General features: G+C 46.5%; 1 protein-coding gene across 1 annotated transcript in view; it reads right to left on the minus strand.

Annotated features, from left to right (window-relative positions):
* The window catches only part of MYO15A (myosin XVA), a 1,426,381-nt gene that overhangs the window by 1,183,498 nt on the left and 220,962 nt on the right, over positions 1 to 21,921 (minus strand). The window contains exons 13-14 of the mRNA XM_078662701.1: positions 9,767 to 9,890; positions 1,368 to 1,463 (exon numbers count right to left, since the gene is read on the minus strand). Of these exons, the coding sequence (XP_078518827.1) occupies positions 1,368 to 1,463; positions 9,767 to 9,890 (220 nt within the window). The remainder of the gene's footprint in view (positions 1 to 1,367; positions 1,464 to 9,766; positions 9,891 to 21,921) is intronic.

Below are 21,921 nucleotides of genomic sequence, written 5' to 3' on the forward strand. Positions count from 1 at the left end.
AGAGGCTCAGAACAACTGTTATATAATCACAATCATATTACCTATGCCTTTACCACAGATAGTTCAGTTCTAGAGCTGGGTGACACCGTATCCTAACCATCTTTGCAGACTTACTGTAAAGAACTCTGTTGACAGTGACTCCAGGATTGTTGTTGAATTTGGTAAAACTGTCAAGAAACAGGCTTTGCTGGTCCTCACGAGCTTTCCTCCTACCTGGTAGTCACTGCAATTTGTGTAGAAAAAATAAGACAACCTGCATGGACCACATGCTCGTGGTGATGGGCACGTTACCTAACTGCATCTATGGATTAGCCATCGCTGTGCAGCATGCACCCGACCAATCTGGCCTTCATATTTTGTTTTTATGACAACATTTTTATTGGTTTTCACGATATAAACAACATTAGCATGTGACGTCTTACAGCAAGCGCCAGTAGTGCTGGACAGGGAATCCAGTGCTGCCATGCCTAAGTGCTTATTACAAAACATCAGCGTAGGGTGCATATAGGTATAGAGTTCCGTATTGTTCTTGGAATACGCTGAACTTAACCTGCTGCAGATCGTCCTAATGGTGTAACTGGGGATGAACGAAGGGGTCAGTAAGAGAGGCTTGGCAATGGTGGCAGATTGTAGAGAGCGATGTGGGCACTGTTGTGAGGGCAGGCGGGTTGGCATACGGGTTGGCATACAGGGTTGTTTTAGCCATGTGGGGGCGGGCGAGGAAAAACTGCAGGTGACTGTTAAAGTGGGTGCGTCCGATTGTAGTAGTGATTATAGCATATGTGGGGAGCACATCGTGTGTTGACGGGGTTAGATCGTCACCTCCTGTTGGAAGTGTGTGAGAAGGGTGGCCCAGTGGGGGGAGATTGGTAGTTTGCACAGCTGTCATATCTCTTCATAACGGAGGATGTCTTCTTCTGCCATGCCCCATTTGCGCACCGCTCCCCGCCATGCATCTGCTGGGCCAATCTAGCCTTCCAGATTTCTCAGACTGCTGTAAAATACATACTTTTCTTAAGGCTACTGAGTGCAAAAAGAAAGTGTAGGGGGGAGGCAGTCATTTTGTAAACAGCCACTGAAAGCAAGATGGTGGTTTTAATGTGATATTGAGAATTAGAGAATGAGAGTTTATCTTAACAACTTTTGAATTTTGTTTTTAATAGTGGAAGTTAAGACAGAATTTACTTAGTTATCAGGAGGTGCTGCGTTCAATAGTAGGATCTTCCCAAAGTGTCAACATATATTATTTACAAGACTTGAGGTTCATAGTTACAGATACATAAATTGTCTCCCCAAAGCATTGGCAGGAAGGTATTGGTTTTTCTTAGTTACCCTTGGCACACACATTTAAATACAAATGTACGCACCTGCTCCTCTTTGAAGACAATCTTGTTGAACAGGAACTGCAGATATTCATTTGCATAATTGATGCATAGTTGTTCAAAGCTATTAAACGTAAGGTCCTAAAAAGGAAAGAATAATAAACTTAAAACAAACATTCCAAAGATCATTTTTCCCCATGATCTGATGTCATTAACACTAACATTACCACTGCCACCGTCTCCTAGGTTGTGGACCCTCAAAAATAGATCTGGTGCCCCCCCTCCACCCCCTCAGACTTTTGTTCTCAAAAGTGATTGGAGAAAAAATATTCCAGGATGTTGGACAAGACTCTACCATGCAAGGTTAATGAGAACCAGTAAAACTGTCCTAGTATCCACTGTAATAAGTGACAGACTAGTCACATTCCCCATTATCACCCAAACATGCCTTTGTCTAGTGATTCCACATGGGTTTTTTAAGCAGGAATGCCCACTGGCTTTTCTAAACAATAATCATCAAGGACATCATTGGCCATAAATGAAAACTATAAATGCAATTTTAAAAGCATACAGGAATTAGTCAGCATGCTAGGCAATTATTCTCATTAATTGCTTGACGCCCATTTATCAAAATAGCACCAAAACATGTCCATTTATACACAAGACTAACATACTGACTAAATTCTTATTTTTAAAATTAATTTATTTTATTAAATTGCAGTCATCTGCAAAACCCTTAAGAGCACTAAACAGTGTGATATTGGTTGGTTAATCCTGAACATCGCAACATTTATATTGTGCACATTTTTCTGTGCCTTTCTTTGTTAAATTTGAAGCTGAAGTGAGAATTCTTTCCTAGAAATTTTCATTACTAAAGCTTCTGCTTGTGCCTTGATTATGATGTGAAATCCGTTGACCCGGGCTGTTGGTGCCCCCGCGATGCAAAAATGATCACTGGGCTGTTTCCTGTCTATTACCCACAAAATAGTATCTCATTGTCACACAAAGCAAAGAATATATATTTTAAACAATTGTTCCCGATCTTTTTCTCTTTTTTTAGTTGTCACATCGTTTTAAGTTAGCATTGTAATTTCACTTGTGTTTTTTTTCTTTCTTATTTGATTCTTTCATTTGGTACCCTTTTTCACTTTAGTTTTAATCAGACTGTTTTATATATTAGTGAACAGACAGTACACACTTGGGTGCCCCATTTAAGAAAAACTGAAATGGAACAAGAATAGGGTATATAGTCAGACAGGATTGGTTTCTACGCATATCTACAGTGTATCCTATCCTTTAGAAATGTGATTACATGTGCTGTAAGAAATGCGTTACTTACCTGTAACTGCAGTTATCCAGTATTAGTGTCTTTCATAGATTCACATGCCTGAATCATTCCCCGTCGTCGAGACGGGAGCCTCCGGTATATAAAAAAGTAATGTCCTGGAGACATACATAGAAAAGAATAGGCCTAAGGATCCCACCTTAGTGTCCTATCCACGTCCTTTTGTAAAAAGGACCTAAATAGAGTAGGCCCAAGGGTCCCACCTTAGTGGCCTATCTGTGTCCTTTTGTGAAAAGGACCAAAGTCAAGAAGCCAACCAATCAGCTACCACCTCCTTCTAGAACCTTCCTGTCAGGAGCCCAGGTCTCTCAGATTTTCGTACGCACCAAGCTAGGTAGGCGTAAACTTGTTAGAGAGATAGGTGAGTCCTTCCAGGGGAGGCGGGAGGGTGCATGTGAATCTATGAAAGACACTAATACTGGATAACTGCAGTTACAGGTAAGTAACGCATTTCTTATCCAGTATTTGGGTGTCTTTCATAGATTCACATGCCTGAATCAGAGTAGCAAGCAATATATTATGCACATTTCTGATGGCACAGCATATACTATTCCTTAGATAATACACATCATGATAGCATGAACCATCATTAGACATCCACAATAAGTATTAGTAGAGAAATGTGCATACCAGAGAAGGATGGAGGGACGGAGGAAGGCTCACCTTACTGAAATATATATATATATATATATATATATATATATATCTGAACACTTCTTGTCCCACTACTGCATCCTTCCTCAGCTCCGTATCCAGGCAGTAGTGCCTAGTGAATGTATGCGGCGACTTCCATGTTGCCGCCCTGTAAATGCCAATGACTGGCGCCCCTGCGAAGAGGGCCGTAGAAGTGGACATAGCTCTTGTGGAGTGCGCTCTCACTTTGGAATGCAATGGCTGTCCAGCTTGATCATGACAGAAAGCAATGGCTGCAGAAATCCATCTGGAGATGCTCTGCTTGGTAAGTGGTAGACCTCTCCTAGGTCTACTGTAAGCTACTAAGAGCTGGTTAGATTTCCTGAATGTTTTCGTTTTGCCAATGTAAAACTTCAAGCATTGTTGAGATCCCTAGCATGAAGCGATCTTTCAGTTGCCATGCTTGGGTTTGGAAAGAAGGAACGCAGAACCACAGGTTCATTTAGGTGGAAGTCCGACGGGACTTTTGGGATAAACCTAGGATTGGTTCTCAGGATTACTTTGTCGTTTTTTAAAACCGTAGAAAAGGATCCTAGATTAAAAAACTGCTGTAGCTCACGGACCCTCCCTGCAGATGTGAGTGCCAGGAGGAGCGCTGTTTTCCACGAGACATACTTCAGGACAGCTCTGTGTACTGGGTCAAACGGATGTTTCATGAGCTGGTCAAGAACCGCATTGAGATGCCAGGCAGGTGGCAACACACTTACTGGCGGGAAAGATCTGTAAATTCCTTTTAGAAATTGCTGAATCGACCTGCTTGACCAGAGAGATAGACTCGTTGAAGTTCTTTTATAACGAGATATTGCTGCTAAGTGTAGCTTAATGGAGGAGTGGGCTAGGCCCTACTGTGCCAGATGTAATAGATAAGGTAGATTTGCTCCGGTGAGGAGGAGAAAAGCCGAAAGTTTTGATCTGCACACCAAACACAAAAGCGCTTCTATTTCAGGGAATACGTTTTGGTCGTTCCATCTGCCCTTGCTCTGGCAAGAATGTCCCTACAGTCTTGTGGAATATTCAGATTGTGGAACTCTCGGAACTCAGGAGCCCGGTAGCTAACCTGAGAGACTTCAGATCCGGATGTTGTACATTGTGAGGAGCGATGGATACTGCCAAAGGTGGATCGGCGGCTCCAGGGATAGACGGTGGCGCTCTGAACTAATGTTGTCTTGGCCAAGTTGGGGCTATTAAAAGTAGAGTACAAGGCTCCATCGAAATATTCCTGAGGACTCTAGGAAGCCTCGGGAATGGCGGAAAGGCGTACGCAAAGACGCTTGCGCCATGCGATGGAAAATGCATTCCCTAGAGACCCTGACTGGGGATGCCAACCTGCGAAGTGTGGGCATTTGGCGTCCATTCTCATCGCAAATAGATCGATTTGCGGCGTGTCCCATCTGGAGAAGATCTGGTCGATAAGTAGTTGATCTAGCTCCCCCTTGTGTGACGATGTTTTCTGCATGGTCAACGTGTCGGCGAGCACATTGTCCGCGCCTGGGACATATTCCGCCCTTAGGGTTACATTGTGGAGTATGATCCAATACCAGACTTTTTTGCGACTCGCGAGAGAGTGTCAGCGAGCGTGTCCCTCCCTGTTTGTTGAGGTAGTGCATAGTCGTGGTGTTGTCTGTCCGGACGAGCACCAGGGAATATTTGATTCTTGGCAGGAAAACATGAAGGGCCAGGAAGACCGCCCGCAATTCGAGCGGATTGATATGTAGTTTCTTCTCCATAGGAGACCACTATCCGCTTATCTGTAGCTCTTGCAGAAAAGCTCCCCAGCCTTCCAAGGAGGCGCCTGTTGTGGCAATATGAGGAGTAGCCCAAGCAGGAATGACAAGCCTTGAGACAGGTTTTGAGATGACATCCACCATCGAAGGGCTCCGACCATCTGAGGATTCACTTTTATGTGGCCTTCGAATGACCCTGTGCATTGGACCCACTGCTTTGAGAGCGCCTCCTGAAGATTCCTCCTTCGTAGTTGACAGTGAGGAATCAGGAGGATACACGCTGACATCATCCCCAGGAGGGATTTGAAGAGGCGGACTGTCAAGGCTTTCCTCAAGGCTACTATAGCAGCAAGTGCAAAAGGCTTGTTCATCCTCTCTCTGGATGGGAAAGCTTTTGCCGACCGTGTGTCCAGGGTTGCACCTAGGAAACTGATGTACTGAGAAGGTTGTAGGACCGATTTTTCCTGATTGAGGGTGAGACCCAAGCAATCGAAAAGCTTTAAACAGGCGTTGGATGACCTGGACGCATCTTTTAAGGATGAAGCCTTGACCAGCCAGTCATTTAGATACGGAAAGACTTGGTGATGGCACTGTCTGAGATATGCCGCCACCGTGGCACGACATTTCATGAATATGTGCGGTGCAGACTTGAGCCCGAAGGGCAAAACGCAAAACTGCAAGTGTCTGCCCGCTACTGCAAATCTCAAGTACCGTTTTGTGATTCCCATGAATTGGGATATGGAAGTAAGCGTCCTGTATGTCTACGGACGCTCTAAAATCCTGCTTATACAGTAGTCGCAAGACCTCCTGGACCGTTACCATGCAAAACGACTGCTTCTTAGGAATTTGTTGAGGGCCCTGAGGTCCAAGATTGGTCTCCACTTCTTGTCTTTTTTCTGGATCAAAAGAAGTGGGAATAAAACCCTTATCCCTTCCGAGATGGAGGTACTCTCCCTATAGCTCCTATCTGCAGCATAATCGAGATCTGTCAGCCGTAGATTTTTGTCATTTCCGCTGTCCTTTACCTTGGAAGGACGACCTCCCAAAAGAGGATTGCTTGTTTTGCTGTCGTTGGTGCTGTTGGTATTGCGGTCTACTCTGGCTTGAAGAGTAGGAAGACTTGTATTGATAATTTCCTCTGTGGGAAGACTGTCCACTTCCTCTATTTCTACTAAAGGACTGGTTCTTATACTGAAGAGTGCCCAAAGCACTCACAGTGTCTGCTTCGTCAATTTTTTGTGCCCATGAGTAACTGGCTGTCATATGGCATGTCCAAAACCTATGTTTGCACCTCAGGACTGAAAGAGGTTGCCTTTAGCCATCCTTGGAGCCGCAAGACTGCTGCTCCAGCCAACTTGAGGAATCCTGTCATAGCGATATCCATCGCGCAGACTATAGTGTCTGACGCCGATGCTTCACCATCTAGCAGAATCCTTTTTACTTCCTCTTTGGATGAATTTGGCAATTCCGACAGGTACGGGGCTATGTGTGCCCACAATTGTCCATGATAGCGTCCCAAGAGCGCTAGAGCGTTCACGGCCTTTACAGTGATTGCCGACATTGAGGAAAACCTGTTCCCAATGTTGTCCACTCTTTGTCCTTATCCTCAGGAGGAAGCAACAAAGGGGCCGAAGGATTCCTGGAGTTCTTCTGGGCCGCCTGTGTCACTACAGAGTCCGGCTTAGGATGTCCTGTTAAACACGCCGGTGCTGTATCTGGCGCCCTATACTTCTTATCCAACTGGTGATATAGAGGGGGTGTTCTGCATGACCCTTACCCCTTCTGACTATAGGTAATTGATAATCTGTATTGACCTTACAGCCTTCTTGAGAGGTTCTTTAAAGTCATACAAGAAGCCGGCCTGTTATTGAGAGGTCATTAAGATCTTAAAACGTTGAGCAGCCCTCTCTACCACATTATAAGAAATTCCAGAATTGGCGGAATTTACCTTCGTAGATCGCCGTCATAGACTATGCCGTCGTAGACGAGCAGTCCTAGATGAGGCCGTCATAGACGACGCCATAGACGATCCGTCGTAGGCAAGGTGGCCGACGCCGTCGTAGACTGGCCTCTGTAGATGAGGCCGTCATAGATGAGGCCGTCGTAGACGAGGCCGTCGTAGACGAGGCCATCATAGACGAGGCCATCATAGACGAGGCCATCATAGACGAGGCCATCATAGACGAGGCCATCATAGACGAGGCCATCGTAGACGAGGCCATCATAGGCGAGGCCATCGTAGACGAGGCCATCATAGGCGAGGCCATCGTAGACGAGGCCATCGTAGACGAGGCCATCGTAGACGAGGCCATCATAGACGAGGCCATCATAGACGAGGCCATCGTAGATGAGGCCATCATAGGCGAGGCCATCGTAGACGAGGCCATCATAGACGAGGCCATCATAGGCGAGGCCATCGTAGACGAGGCCATCATAGGCGAGGCCATCGTAGACGAGGCCATCGTAGACGAGGCCCTCATCGATTCCGTAGACAGGCCGTCGTAGACGGGCCGTCGTAGACGAGCAGTCATAGACAAGCAGTCATAGACGAGCAGACATAGCGTCGTCGACGCTCTCATCGTCGTCGACGCTCTCGTCGTCGTCGACGACACTCTCGTCGTCGTCGACGCTGTCTGTCGTCGACGCTGTCCGTCGTCGTCGACGCTCTCGTCGTCGTCGTCGACGCTCTCGTCGTCGTCGACGTCGTCGTCGATGGCCCATCGTAGATGAGGCCATCGTAGACGAGGCCATCGTAGACGAGGCCATTGAAGACAAGGCCATCGTAGATGAGGCCATCGTCGACGCCGTAGACAGGCCGTCGTAGGCGACGTCGTAGACGAGCTGTCGTAGATGAGCCATCGTAGATGAGGCCATCGTAGACGAGCCATCGTAGACGAAAAGGCTGTAATAGGCAATGAGGAGGTAAAGAATACGCCCTTTCTGAAGGGTCCCATGAGCAGAGGAGGTGATTTTCACGGCTCAGAAGTCGTCTTTTTTTATGTGATTTTTCTCCAAAAGCAAGTCCTTTACTCTCCTTTACCACAGAGTGAGGAGATTTTGAAGGACTGCGCCCAGAAGACCTTTGAGCGGTCTTTTTGAGGGCCTTCTCAGGACGTCTCCCTGAGGAATCAGTCTGAGGAGATTCTCTTCTCTTTTGAGGTCTCCTAGACGTTGAGGGCAACGCCTCATCTCAGTAACTGGAGAATAAATAAAAAACCTCATTTCTGGTCTTAACCATATTAAAAGTCGCCCTTCACGACCTCTCAAAAACTTACTTGAGAGAGTGCGACATACCTTCAGTGTGAGAAACAGAGCAGAGCAACTTCTTGGAACAAGAAGCACAGGCTCTAACCTTACCAGACCTTCTTTAAAGAATGTATTTGAAGATAATCCATAGTAGAAAAGAAAAGTTATTTAATGAAGTGAAAATAAACACAGAATCTGAGCAGAGCTCAGAGGAGACTCCCTTAGCACAACGTGCGGTAGAAAATCTGAGAGACCTGGGCTCCTGACAGGAAGGTTCTAGAAGGAGGTGGTAGCTGATTGGTTGGCTTCTTGACTTTGGTCCTTTTCACAAAAGGACACAGATAGGCCACTAAGGTGGGACCCTTGGGCCTACTCTATTTAGGTCCTTTTTACAAAAGGACGTGGATAGGACACTAAGGTGGGATCCTTAGGCCTATTCTTTTCTATGTATGTCTCTAGGACATTACTTTTTTATATACCGGAGGCTCCCGTCTCGACGACGGGGAATGATTCAGGCATGTGAATCTATGAAAGACACCCAAATACTGGATAAGTAGTATTAAGAGTACACCACCGGATGTAGGTGGCCTAGAAATCTGTCTAGAATTGCCTTCCCACAAACCAAAAAAACAAAATCTGGAGTAACACAATCAAGAAAGGGGAATTTTAGCTTTTCATAAATAGTTCAAACGAAAGTCTTCATTTTAAATTATATATATATATATAAACACACACTCAGATGGCGTGCTTCTACCGCTTCCGACGGCGGGCACTCGACGGGGTTTGCCAGCCCCTAAAGATTAAACCACTCCTGGTCCGCTTATTTCTTCGTGTGAAAGAAACCAGAGTCGAGGCCCCAATGCAGTTCACAGTGCTTCAGGTTTATTAGGCACAAAAAACCCTACGCGTTTCGAGATCAGCAAGAGATCGGCTGATCTCGAAACGCGTAGGTTTTTTTTGTGCCTAATAAACCTGAAGCACTGTGAACTGCATTGGGGCCTCGACTCTGGTTTCTTTCACACGAAGAAATAAGCGGACCAGGAGTAGTTTAATATATATATATATATATATATATATATATATATATATATATATATGTATTTTTTTTTAAATCAGCACTAACAGTAGTTTGAGCAAGAGTGTCTAATATAAGCCCAGGATGGCTGGGTCCATATCAGATTTTCAGAATATTTTCTAACCATTTAAATGTGTTTCATTTAGATTAAGTGTATGTAAATATTTAGATGAAATCTGGCATTGGCTGGGCCTTCTACTCACACACCTAGGAGACTCTGTCCCCAATTGAAACTCAGCTAGCTGCCTACTTCACTTTATTCCTAAGTAAACTGTATCAAGGCACCTACAGCCTCTTTCTTTTTACCAATGAACTGCCTTTATGTGGCAAATACATTTGAAGATACCTCTTGTTTCCTTACCTCAAATCCATAGATATCCAGGATAGCAATTGACAAAGATGCTTCTTTGGGGAAAACCTGCTTGTTAATTCTATCGGTGAGCCAGCTGAAGAGGAGGGAGTACAGGATCTTGGCAATTGCGTCTCTGGGGAAAAAAATAACAGTTGTATATATGATGTTCTGGATGTGGACTTTACGCTGTACACATGACTGTGCCGCATGATACCATTCCATGTAACTACACAGCATCATGGCAGCAGCTTGGGTAGAGAACTCCTGATAAGAAATATAGCAGAAAAGGCGAGGTGTTGAGGACATCAAACAGGGGAGTGAAATTGTTTTACTACAGACTATGACATCATGGTAGTTGGACTGTGTGACAAAATTGAATTGAATTGAATTGAAACAGCACTTGTATAGCGCTAACTACCCGGAGGCCTCGTAGCGCTTATGACAGGGACTTAGTTAGCGAGGGCTCAAGGTAGGTCAGCAGAGTGAAGCATACAAGTGAGTTTTTAGAGTTTTCCTAAAAGAGAAATGGTTTACAGTTTCTCGCAGAGGCAGAGGAAGGGAGTTCCAGAATTTTGCCGCAGTGTGTGAGAAGGAGCGGCCACCCCAACGAGCCTTCTTGACTCTGAAGGGAGTAGCCAGCTGGGCGGAGCTGGAACGAAGGGAACGAGGTGGGGCATAGGGGGTGACCAGTGACTGAAGAATTGCGGGGCCGGTACGATGGAAGGCCTTGTGTAAAATACACATGGCCTTAAATTGTATTCTTCCGGCTATAGGGAGCCAGTGAAGTTCCCTTAAAGCATTCCTCGCTGATTGCCAACGGGGGAGGTTATAAAGTAGGCGGGCTGCGCTGTTCTGGGTGACTTGGAGCCTCTGGATGGTATAGGCAGGAGCTCCCATGTAGAGGACATTCCCATAGTCCAGGCGGGATAGTATAAGGGCCTGGACCAGGATCCTCCTTGCCTGGAAAGGGAGCAGAGGGAGCACCCTCCGAAGCATCCTCATCAGCCCAAAACAGGTAGCCGAAGTCTTTGTAGCTTGAACCGAGAAGTTAAGGTCGGTGTCAAACCAAATCCCCAAGCTTTTTATTTGGGGTTTAGGCGTGGGGGGTGGGCCTAAACATGGAGGCCAGGAGGATGCAAAGCCCGAGGGGGAAGGATTGCCCAACAGGATGACATCTGTCTTCTCCCCGTTCAGTTTTAGACATGAGGATTGCATCCATCTGGAGACCGCCTCCAAACAGGAGCCTAAGGTGCTAGACGATCCCTCCTGGTGGTCTAAGGAGCTAGGAGTGGCCTGGTGTACATGGATGTTAGATCTGTCAGCCTTGGTGTGGTCTTCCACCAAACCTTTTGCCTACTTACCTCCATTCTATTCTGTTGAAGTTCATTTTTGTTGACCTTAGGACTCTGTGCCCTTTACCACTGCAGACGAGTGCTAAAGTGCTTGTGCTCGCTGCCCTAAACATGGTTAAATTGGTTTACACTTGATTGGAATATTTAATTTACTTATAAGCCCCTTGTAGAGTGGTATACCATATACTGAGGGCCTGTAAATGAAATCCTAATAGTGGGCCTGTAGCACATTTTGGGCCACCCACTTACAAAGCCACATACAACATGTCCTAGGCTTGCCATGTCAGCCTGAATGCAGTTTTAATCTGCCAATTGAACTTAGCAATATAACCCCCTTGCCAAGCCTTAACATTGCCTTTTATTACATATATGTCACCCCTAAGGTAGCATCTAGGTACCTCATAGAGCAGTAAGGTTGGACATGTACCTTTAAGTTTTACACGTCCTGGAAGTGAAACACTCCAAAATTCGTTTTTCACTAATGTGAGGTCTACCTTTCCTATGGGATAACATTGGGTTACTTTATTACATTTAATAAGGGCTAACTTTTGATTTGGGACAGATAAGCATTGCATGTTTGATAGCTATGAAATTGTAATTAAAAATACTCTTTAATGGTAAAGTCAGATTTTAAATTACAATTTTGAAAATGCCACTTTTAGAAAGTGGGAATTTTCCAGCCCTTAGCCTTTTGGTACCTGCAGCCTTCCCTGAGTCACATGACCGGGTATAACTGAGTTACACTTTGGGAAATCCTCCCAGACAGCCACACAATAGAGGGAATTAGGTATATCTGAATAGGCCATCTCCTGGCAGGATGAGGGTGGAGTAGGGCACAGCCCAACTTGCAAATGAATAGGCTGTGCTCTGCCTTGACACAAAAGGCTTGTCACTTCCACATTGTCTCAGCAGCCAGCTTACAGCCACGGTCAGAGAGTCAGGAAATTCCAAGCACTTCAAAGAGAAAACTCTGGAAACTTCTTCCATCTTCAAAGAAGGCATCAGGTATAAAAATAGGACCTTCAGACCCACTCTCAGTTCACCTTCTGTACCTGTGGAAGGACTATAAAAGGACAGTCTGCTGCTGTGGCCTGCTATGTACACCACAAGACAGATTTGCTGCACCTGGAAGGACTACTTTGCTGCCTCGAGCTTGCCTTGACCCTTCAGAGGCCAGTCATGCCGTTTGATCACTGAATCTTCACCTGAACCCAAGGGTACCTGAATGACTCCAAGGGAGCCTTTGCTGGCCTCCTGTTCAAAGCAACAGGGTCATAAAGGCTCCCACCATCTTGAAACCCTCACCTGGAACCAGCCTGGGGGAGTCCTAAACCCCCAAGTGCGGTCCCATCAGTCCTGGACACTTGGTTGTAGTGCTAAAGGTGCCCAGATAGCCAAAATCCAAAACTTGTGAGTTAAACATTTTTTGACTAAAAACTGCTCTGAGAACCAAGGGAAGACCTGGACCAACCTGCTTGTTGTTCTGTTCAAGGTGCATAGCCGGTTGGCCTGACTTCACGGCTGCTCCCGCTCCGTTCTTCGCTGTAGCAGCCATTCCTGTTCAGAGTTTCTTCGCAAAAGGGGTATCCAGCCTCCTGGAACTGTCTTCGGCTACAGCCTCCTGCCTTCTCTCATTGAAGATTTTCAACTTCCATAAAAGTAGCTAAGTCCAAACCTCGAAATCTTCACCGCAACTTAATCTAGCAGCTCCGTGATAATGACACACCCTCCTCGGACACCGACTACAGCCGTTCGTTGCTGAACTTTACCTTCTCAGAACATCTTTCTTGGAAAATCTTCTAAGTTCGAAGGTAAGCGCTGACTGGGCCCAATCCACTTCTTGTATCCGGCTCACACTCCATCACGGTCGCCATATATTTTCTACTTTGACCCGGTCTTGAGCGACTAAATGTCTGTGGTTGGCATGTTTATCTTTTAGGTGCTAGGTTTTACTAAAAACGTTAAAAATTCATGACTCTAGTTCTAATGATAGGATTTTTGGCCATTTTTGTGTTAATTGATTCATTAAAATGTACTCTATTTTCCTAAATTGGTGTGGTATTTTTCTTGTGTTGTTTTTTTCACTCTATTACTGTTTGTGTGCTACCCAGGGATAAGCATAGGCAAAATTAGTGACTTTTTGTGGTTCACCCTGCCAGGGATTGTGGCTTTTGCTTGACAAGGATTCACATCTCAGTTAACCAACAACCCAATTTCTCGCTTTGGTCAGTGGTGGGATCAGGACTTCTGTTTGAGCAATGCCATACAGTAATTTGTAAAAAACACAGTTGATGGACAGAATGTAGAACAATGTCATACATTCACCCCAGTACAAGGATCTGGGCCTAAATCCATCGTTTTTTTGCACTCCACACCACCCTGGGTTAGACACTAGGTATATGCAAATCAGCTCTGACCCTGTGCCTCATGGGAACAGTCCAGTCCGAACTACCAAGCCATGTCTTTCCCAGACCGGAATCAAGCATCCAAGGACCGGTTTCTGGCTATCAGCATTCATCAGCCTGGATAGCTTGACTCCAGTGGTGTGGAGAGACTGGGACTCACGTCTGAGCATACCAAGTCCACTCGGGGTGAAAATTGCAAAAGTGTGGCAGGGTATGCTCAGACGTGAGTCCCTTGCTCACTTTGCCACTGGATTCAAGCAAGCCGGGCTGAAGACGGCTGGAATGCTAGAAACCGGTCCTCGGAAGCTTGTTTCCGGTCCAGGGAAGGCATGGCTTGGCAGTTCGGGCTGGACTGTTCCCATGAGGCACAGGGTCAGACTGATTTGCATATAGCCATGTCTGAACTGGGGTGGCAGAGTGGGCTAAAGAACGGTGATGGATTAAACCCAGATCTTTTGACTGGGTGTGAGTGTTTGATTGATTCAGATGCTCCGTCCATCACCACCCCCTTTTGTACTGCTTTTGGCCGCCACAAGTGTGGCAGGGTATGCTCAGACATGAGTCCCTTGCTCACTTTGCCACTGGATTCAAGCAAGCCGGGCTGAAGACGGCTGGAATGCCAGAAACCGGTCAGCTTGTTTCCGGTCCAGGGAAGGCATGGCTTGGCAGTTCGGGCTGGACTGTTCCCATGAGGCACAGGGTCAGACTGATTTGCATATAGCCATGTCTGAACTGGGGTGGCAGAGTGGGCTAAAGAACGGTGATGGATTAAACCCAGATCTTTTGACTGGGTGTGAGTGTTTGATTGATTCAGATGCTCCGTCCATCACCACCCCCTTTTGTACCGCTTTTGGCCGCCATAAGTGTGGCAGGGTATGCTCAGACGTGAGTCCCTTGCTCACTTTGCCACTGGATTCAAGCAAGCCGGGCTGAAGATGGCTGGAATGCCAGAAACCGGTCCTCGGAAGCTTGTTTCCGGTCCAGGGAAGGCATGGCTTGGCAGTTCGGGCTGGACTGTTCCCATAAGGCACAGGGTCAGACTGAGCCATGTCTGAACTGGGGTGGCATAGTGGGCTAAAGAACGGTGATGGATTAAACCCAGATCTTTTGACTGGGTGTGAGTGTTTGATTGATTCAGATGCTCCGTCCATCACCACCCCCTTTTGTACCGCTTTTGGCCGCCATAAGTGTGGCAGGGTATGCTCAGACGTGAGTCCCTTGCTCACTTTGCCACTGGATTCAAGCAAGCCGGGCTGAAGACGGCTGGAATGCCAGAAACCGGTCCTCGGAAGCTTGTTTCCGGTCCAGGGAAGGCATGGCATGGCATGGCAGTTCGGGCTGGACTGTTCCCATGAGGCACAGGGTCAGACTGATTTGCATATAGCCATGTCTGAACTGGGGTGGCAGAGTGGGCTAAAGAACGGTGATGGATTAAACCCAGATCTTTTGACTGGGTGTGAGTGTTTGATTGATTCAGATGCTCCGTCCATCACCACTCCCTTTTGTACCGCTTTTGGCCGCCATAAGTGTGGCAGGGTATGCTCAGACGTGAGTCCCTTGCTCACTTTGCCACTGGATTCAAGCAAGCCGGGCTGAAGACGGCTGGAATGCCAGAAACCGGTCCTCGGAAGCTTGTTTCCGGTCCAGGGAAGGCATGGCTTGGCAGTTCGGGCTGGACCGTTTCCATTAGGCACAGGGAAAGACTGATTTGCATATAGCCATGTCTGAACTGGGGTGGCAGAGTGGGCTAAAGAACGGTGATGGATTAAACCCAGATCTTTTGACTGGGTGGGAGTGTTTGATTGATTCAGATGCTCCGTCCATCACCACCCCCTTTTATACAGTAATTTGTGTCACATAAAACTCCCAGATAAATAATAACACCAGACTTGACCTCTTTTTTTAATCCTCCCTAATTTTCTATTGGCTGTTTTCTCCCTATTATAAATGTAAGTGCCCTACCTCCCCCTTTGCACTATGGATCTGGAGCTGTGCAGCTTTGATCCCCTCGGAAGGGCAGGCATGCTGAAACTCTGCCACCAGAAGGGGCTGAAGGCAGACAAGAAGGCTACTAAAATGGATCTCCAGGTAGCTCTCAGAGCCTTTGAGGAGGTGCAAAGATGCTGTGAGAAGTTAGCCTGGCATGTGATGTCCACTAGTTCTAGTGGGCACCTTGCACCAGTCTAATCGACCCTTATTGATGGTGATTGTAAAGTCAACCTTATAGAAAGCTATCCTAGGGGTTGCAGTGACGAGCAGTCTTCAGGCTAAGACTTTAGAGAGCGAATTAAGCAAGTTGTTTTACCAATTATAATCCCTTGAGTACAAAATGAAAGCACACTACACAAGGTATATATCAAATATATATGTATTTATTCTAAACACAACCCCTCTGCACTCTTTATGAGGTCAGAGGTAAAAGTACAATACAAGTTACTTAATAGGCATAAGATAAGTTGCACAGTATACGTTTTGCCCTAGGGGCCCCACAAACCATATACTAAAATAGTGGTATAAGAACCACGTGAGAATTAGAAAGCAGGCCTGGGGCTTCTCTAAACAACCAAAGGCTAGGATTCAGGAGGCCCACGGGAGACGCGTACAGTGACTAAACACAGCCACGGGTTACCATTGACTTTCTATGGGAAACGAACAAGTTACAAAATTACAATTTAAGGACACTTCAAAATGAACTACGATGGAACCCTTTTGGACTTAGACACTTGGAGGGCCAATACCCTCGAGACTACCAGAGTACTCGTGTTAACTCACCCACGGAAGCCGGGTGCAAAGGTGTCTTTTGATGTTGGGTTTCGTCGTCGATTTCAATGGAGAGCTGCAAAGAAGTGCTGCATGCGTCCAGAGGAAAAGTGTCCTGGTGGATCGAAGGGTGGATCGAAGATCTGAAGAACCTGAATGCAGAAGGGACAGAGTCTGGGTCACTTGCCAGTGACCAGGATGGCGATGGAAAGCTGCCAGCCAATGTCGGGTGATTTCAGGAGAAAGGTGCATTTTGTCTCTTCAGCCACGAGGTTCAGGAGGCGTCCACGATGACCAGGAGCTGGATTCGAACTGTCCCACAAAGGATCTAGTTGACTGCGGTGTCGGTATCCAGATTGGACCCAACAAGCCTTGGCAAACGCAATCCACGCAAGATGTCGAGATCGGATGTATGACGGTACAACGCGTACCGTCACAACGCGTGCTGTTACAACGCGTCCCTTACAACGCAAGTCGTTACCACGACTTGCGTTGGGGGCGCGGATGTCGAATAGTATAATTTACTATTCTAACACCAGTCCCCGTGGACACTAGGGAAGGTGTTGGAATAGTAAATTTACTATTTTTAATCTTCTAGCGCCCTCCAGCGCAAGTCGTGGTAACGACTTGCGTTGTTACGGACGCGTCGTAACAGCACCGCGGTGAAACATCCGCGTTGTAACGGATGTTTCCCGTCGAGATCGGCTTCGGTGCAGACCAGCAAGGTCTGTGGAACTTCTCTTTTAGGGGGGAGATGTAGGAGCAAGCCTAGAGCAACCAGGAAAGCAGGTTAGATTCAAAAGAAAGTCTTCGGGGGGGCTCACTAGCCAACGGACTAGGAACCGCAAAGACGCGTCAAGCTGAAATTCAAAAGCGGGGCCCACGGGACACTCCTGGAGTGGGGGCCTCTGAGCTTCAGTACAAATGGTGCTCGGGCTGGGGCTTCAAGCACCCCAATGCACAACTTCAGGATACCTCGGGAAGTCGATGCAGGTAGCAAAATGAAGGATGTTCAGGAGTTCCGGTCCGACGTCTCTCGTGTCCGCCATGGGTCTCAGTTTTGCTGTGAGCGAAGGTCGGGGTCAGAGATGTCTGGAAGTCTGTGTCCTGTGTCTCAGATTCTTTGGGATCCGGCGGGAGCCTCAAAAATGCAGACCGGCAAAGTTGCTGTTGGTGCCTGTTTGAAAAGGGTGGTCACTCCTTGACCACAAGGGAGATGTCTTCCATCTTCCAGTCGAAATGGAATGTCGAAGGTCCAGGATTTATGTTTCAGAGTTTTGTCCAGGGTAATCTAAAGTCCTAGGGACTGGGATCCTATACTTATACTAAGTTTAGGGGCTGGACTACCTTTAAGGTCCCTCCTATGGGTGGACCTGGGCAGGGGGTGGTTACACCCCTTTCCCTTTGTCCAGTTTTGCGCCAGAGCTGGGGAAGAGTGCCCCAGCAACCGGTTTGAACTGGGAAATGCATGGAGCACCTAGTGTGCCCCAGGCAGTGTCTGGAAAGCATTCACTGAATGCAGCCCTCCCTGCCCCAATACACAAAACCCTGTCTGGGGAGGTGCCAGCACCTCCCTGGACAGAAAACCTATTGTCCAGGCCTCCCCTGCCGGAGTTTCGTCCAGCAGCAGGAAGGCAGACTCGTGTCTTTGGCAGCAGCATCCATTTTGTGATGCTGAGGCTCTGTTTAACTTTAACCGGGTAAACCAGTAACTACATGTCTCCTTCCTCTAGAAGGGTGGAATGAGGTGTCAAACACTTTGAAATACTACCCCCCCACCCCCCACCAGTTGGTGGTAGGGGGGTAGTATTTGAAAGTGTTTGACACCTCACACGACATGTTTTGATAAAGCCAAACCAAAGTGAGAATTAACCGCAAGGATTATAATGCACTTAAGAGTATATGGCATGGCTATATCATAGAACAGCTATAGGGATATGGCTCCGAAAGCTGCAGAGGGGCTCAGCTCATGCTAGGGCACCCTCTCACATAAAACCAAGCACTCTGCCTCCAGGATTGTCAACGCCTGCCATAGGAGTGACTTATAGGTGTATATGTGTCTATATGTATATATAGATATAGGTATACTATATCTAAGTAAGGGGTGACTACACCACCTTACCCAGGCTGTGTGAACGACCTGTAGTGTCAGTTTGGAAGGCAAAACAGGTGTGGCACAATACATGCTGCAGCCCCTGGTAGGCCTAGGGTGCACCTATGCCCTGGGTACCTATGGTACACTATACAGGGGCTCACAGAGGTGACCCAGTAACCAATCTGGTATGTACCTAAAGTACATGGTATCAATTTAGAGAGAGAACAGCTGGGCTGTGGGCCTGATTAGAAGGTCCACAGCCACACTAAAGTCGAAAAACCAGAGAATCACAGCAAAAAGTAGGCGTAACCATAGGAAGCAGACCCTACTCTCCTACAGATGCAAGTCCACCTTAGGAGATGATGAGGGTGATGATAATGAGGAAGGAGGATCACTAGTAGATGATGAGGAGATGGTGGACCCAGTCCAGGGTCCTGACCCCATTGCAGCTAGAGGTCAGGAAGGCAGAGAGAGAGCTCACACTTCTGCTGGCCAAGTTTAAGCTAGAGGCAGGGAAGGAGAAGGCGGAGGCAGAGAGAGCCTTAGCTGAGAAGAAATCGCTTCTGGCTCATGAACTGAGTCTGAGAGAGCTGGACATAAAAGCCAAACAAGTAGAGTCCAGCAATGGTGGTGGCAGCATACCAGCAGTGTCCACTGGAGGGGTGAGGGTCTGCATACTTCTCCAGGTGGGAGTTATATGAGCTTAGCATTAAACATGTCTCAGGATTGGATCAGTCAGTTTTTTGTAGGCTGCAGCTTCCTCATCAATCCTAGTGGGAGCTTTACTGCGCTCTTCCATATTGCAAATGCACCTATACACTGTCAGAGAGATGCATGTGGCTGCAGCACAGATCCTAAACTTCCACCATGATCAGGGCCATAATAAAACCCCACTTTAGCAGCTTAAGTGGGGACTGCCAAAGGGCTGGTGAATTGGGTCTTAATAAAACATTATTTATATATTGGCCACTCTGTCTGCAGAGAAAATACTCATAAATAACACTGTTAGAGAATACCAAAACAGGGGTGTGGCCCATGCGCTGACATGCACAATGAAGGAAATAGAGCCAGAAAAACTATGAGAATAGTAAAAAAACAGAGACTAACAAATAGAAAAAGTGAGCATGAGAAAAAAGATGGATAGTTAGAAAGTGGAAAGAGAAAACTCTAGGAGGAAAAAGGGTGTTTGGATAGAATGAAGAACAAGTGGAAGGTAGGATGAAGGAGTAAAAGAGGTAAAAGAAAAATAGATGGAAGAGTGAAAGGATGAATAGAAGAGTGAAAGGATCAATAGGTGAATGGGTTAATAGAGGAGAGGATGAATGATTGGACAGATGGGTGAAAGGACGGAGAAAGAAAGAGTGAAAGGATGGATCAATAGATGGAGCCTCGATGATGGATGGAAAGTTGAAGGCATGGGGTATGAATAGATGAGAGTGAAAAGATGGATTTATAAACTGATGGTAGGAGCATGAAGGTGTGATGGGAACTATTCTAAAGAGGGTCAGGTTTGCTTGTTTCATATGCTGGTGTCATTAGAGTTATGGTTCAAGAGGAGGGAATTTAAATGTTCTGACTACGCCCTTTGCCATGATCACATCCATACACAAGACTGTGCCCAGATGGCTGGAAGCAGAAAAATAAATATTTTAATTCTACTGTTTGCATGGATGATTGTGGGAGAGTAGCTGTGTAGCACATTATGCGGCCAACACTCATCGATAGGTTTAGCTACTCTTTTGTCTTTCGTCATGCTGGCTCTCTTTGACCCCAAGACTTGGCTTGGCGGATTTGAAGGTAGGGACGCGATCACAGGCAGTGGAGCTTCCATGAACACTTTGAGTCTTTCAAACAGTCATTTGGTGATAGAGATTAACAGGTCCAAACTGGGGATGCCTCATAGTCAGAATACATGAGATGAAAAGTATGAATCAATTACAATAGGTTCAGAGTCAATGGGTGCAAGCATAAAGAACATGCCTTTTGACAAAGCCAGATGGTCTTAACTTTTGGGCCTATTAGCTTTGCCAATGCCTTTTACCCATCCTGATTGTAAATGACACTTAGACAGTTATAATTATATTTATCGATGTATTTATTATTGATTGCTTTTTGTATTTACAAGATCCTGGCAGACAATTAGGAAGAGACTTTAGCAAATCTCCTCCCCATAGGATTGTGAGAGAAGTAATCAACAATAAAATCTCTCTCTACAAAGGCAATCTGTAACGTCATGTAACAATATCCCTATCTGTACAATTTAATACATACTTAAATGTCTATTGACTTTAATATATACTTTTCACAATCCATATATCAGGCCAAATGCATTTATTGTACATTTTCTTAGTAAACAATCAGGCATACATCCTTTATATAAACAGCAACTAAATAAAAGGAAGTAGACCCCATACTGCCATTAGGCATTTGCCATCTTCCAGCTGGCCAAATTTCCGACTCTACTTTGTGGGTCGGGAAATGCCGAAGATACCAATCCATTAAATACCTGAGTAGTTAAGTTTGACTAAGAAGAACATATCAGAGAATGTGATAGAGGTGTACATGGCAAGTCCAAGTTCAAAATGAAGGGAACCCATTGGATAGACATGGAACAGAGAGGTGCAGATGGTCTCTCCCAGGCTTGGGACCTAATGTAGTATTTTTTTGTTTCATATTTGTTAATTTTGTTTCTCAAGGGTAATGAATACAAGTCAATAAGGTTATGCAATGATGGACAGGAGTATAAGTGGGGTTGTGGAGGGAAAGGGGAGGGTGGAGGGGAGGAGGGGGAAAAATGAGGTTGGTGGGAGCAGAAAGTAAGTAGATTTGTGCATACAATAGTATCTTCAATAGCAACAGTAGAACAGTTCATGATGCTCTGTAGGTAGTAGAAATCCAGTGGGGAGACTTCATGTTACACAAACATTTGCCAGTGTAAGGCATGCAGTAAGGCCTGCGTTGTGGAAGCGATGGTACATGTACGGAATAGAAGGTAGGGAAGAGGAAACCTCATTTTGAGAGAGGTGGATGATCGTTATGGGACAGGGAGAAGGGGGAAGGATGGCAGGGGTGAGGGTGATAAGTGGGCGAGGTCAGACAGCCCCTGATTTGGTTCGGGTGTAGGGGGTACAGCAATATTCGGGTGGTGTCGTTGGTTGAGAAGATAGGCATGCAATGTTGTACGGGGGAGAGGGGATATGGAAGGAAGGGTGTGTCTGAGTCTCGGGGTGCGCGGGGTGTCGATACAAAGCCTAGAGGGGCAGGGTAGTCAGCGTCCTCCAATGTAAAGGTTGTACGCTGGCATACTGGAATAGGATAATGCCTGTCAACTCTGGGTGGGGTGGGGCAGATGGCGCTAAGGAGGCGCCCACCTACGTGTCCAGATGGTAGCTGGGAGCCTAGCATAAAATCTGAGGGGTAGGCGGGTGGGGGGAATGAGTGGAAAGGATGGGTGTGGGGCAAGGAGGAGAGAGGAGGGGGAGAAAGGGGGAGAAGGGGAGAGAAGGAGTGGGAAACACAGGTGATGGTAAGAAGAGAAGGGGGAGAGGGGAG

Source organism: Lissotriton helveticus, chromosome 10 (genome assembly GCF_964261635.1).
Source record: "Lissotriton helveticus chromosome 10, aLisHel1.1, whole genome shotgun sequence".
Lineage (NCBI taxonomy): Eukaryota > Metazoa > Chordata > Amphibia > Caudata > Salamandridae > Lissotriton > Lissotriton helveticus.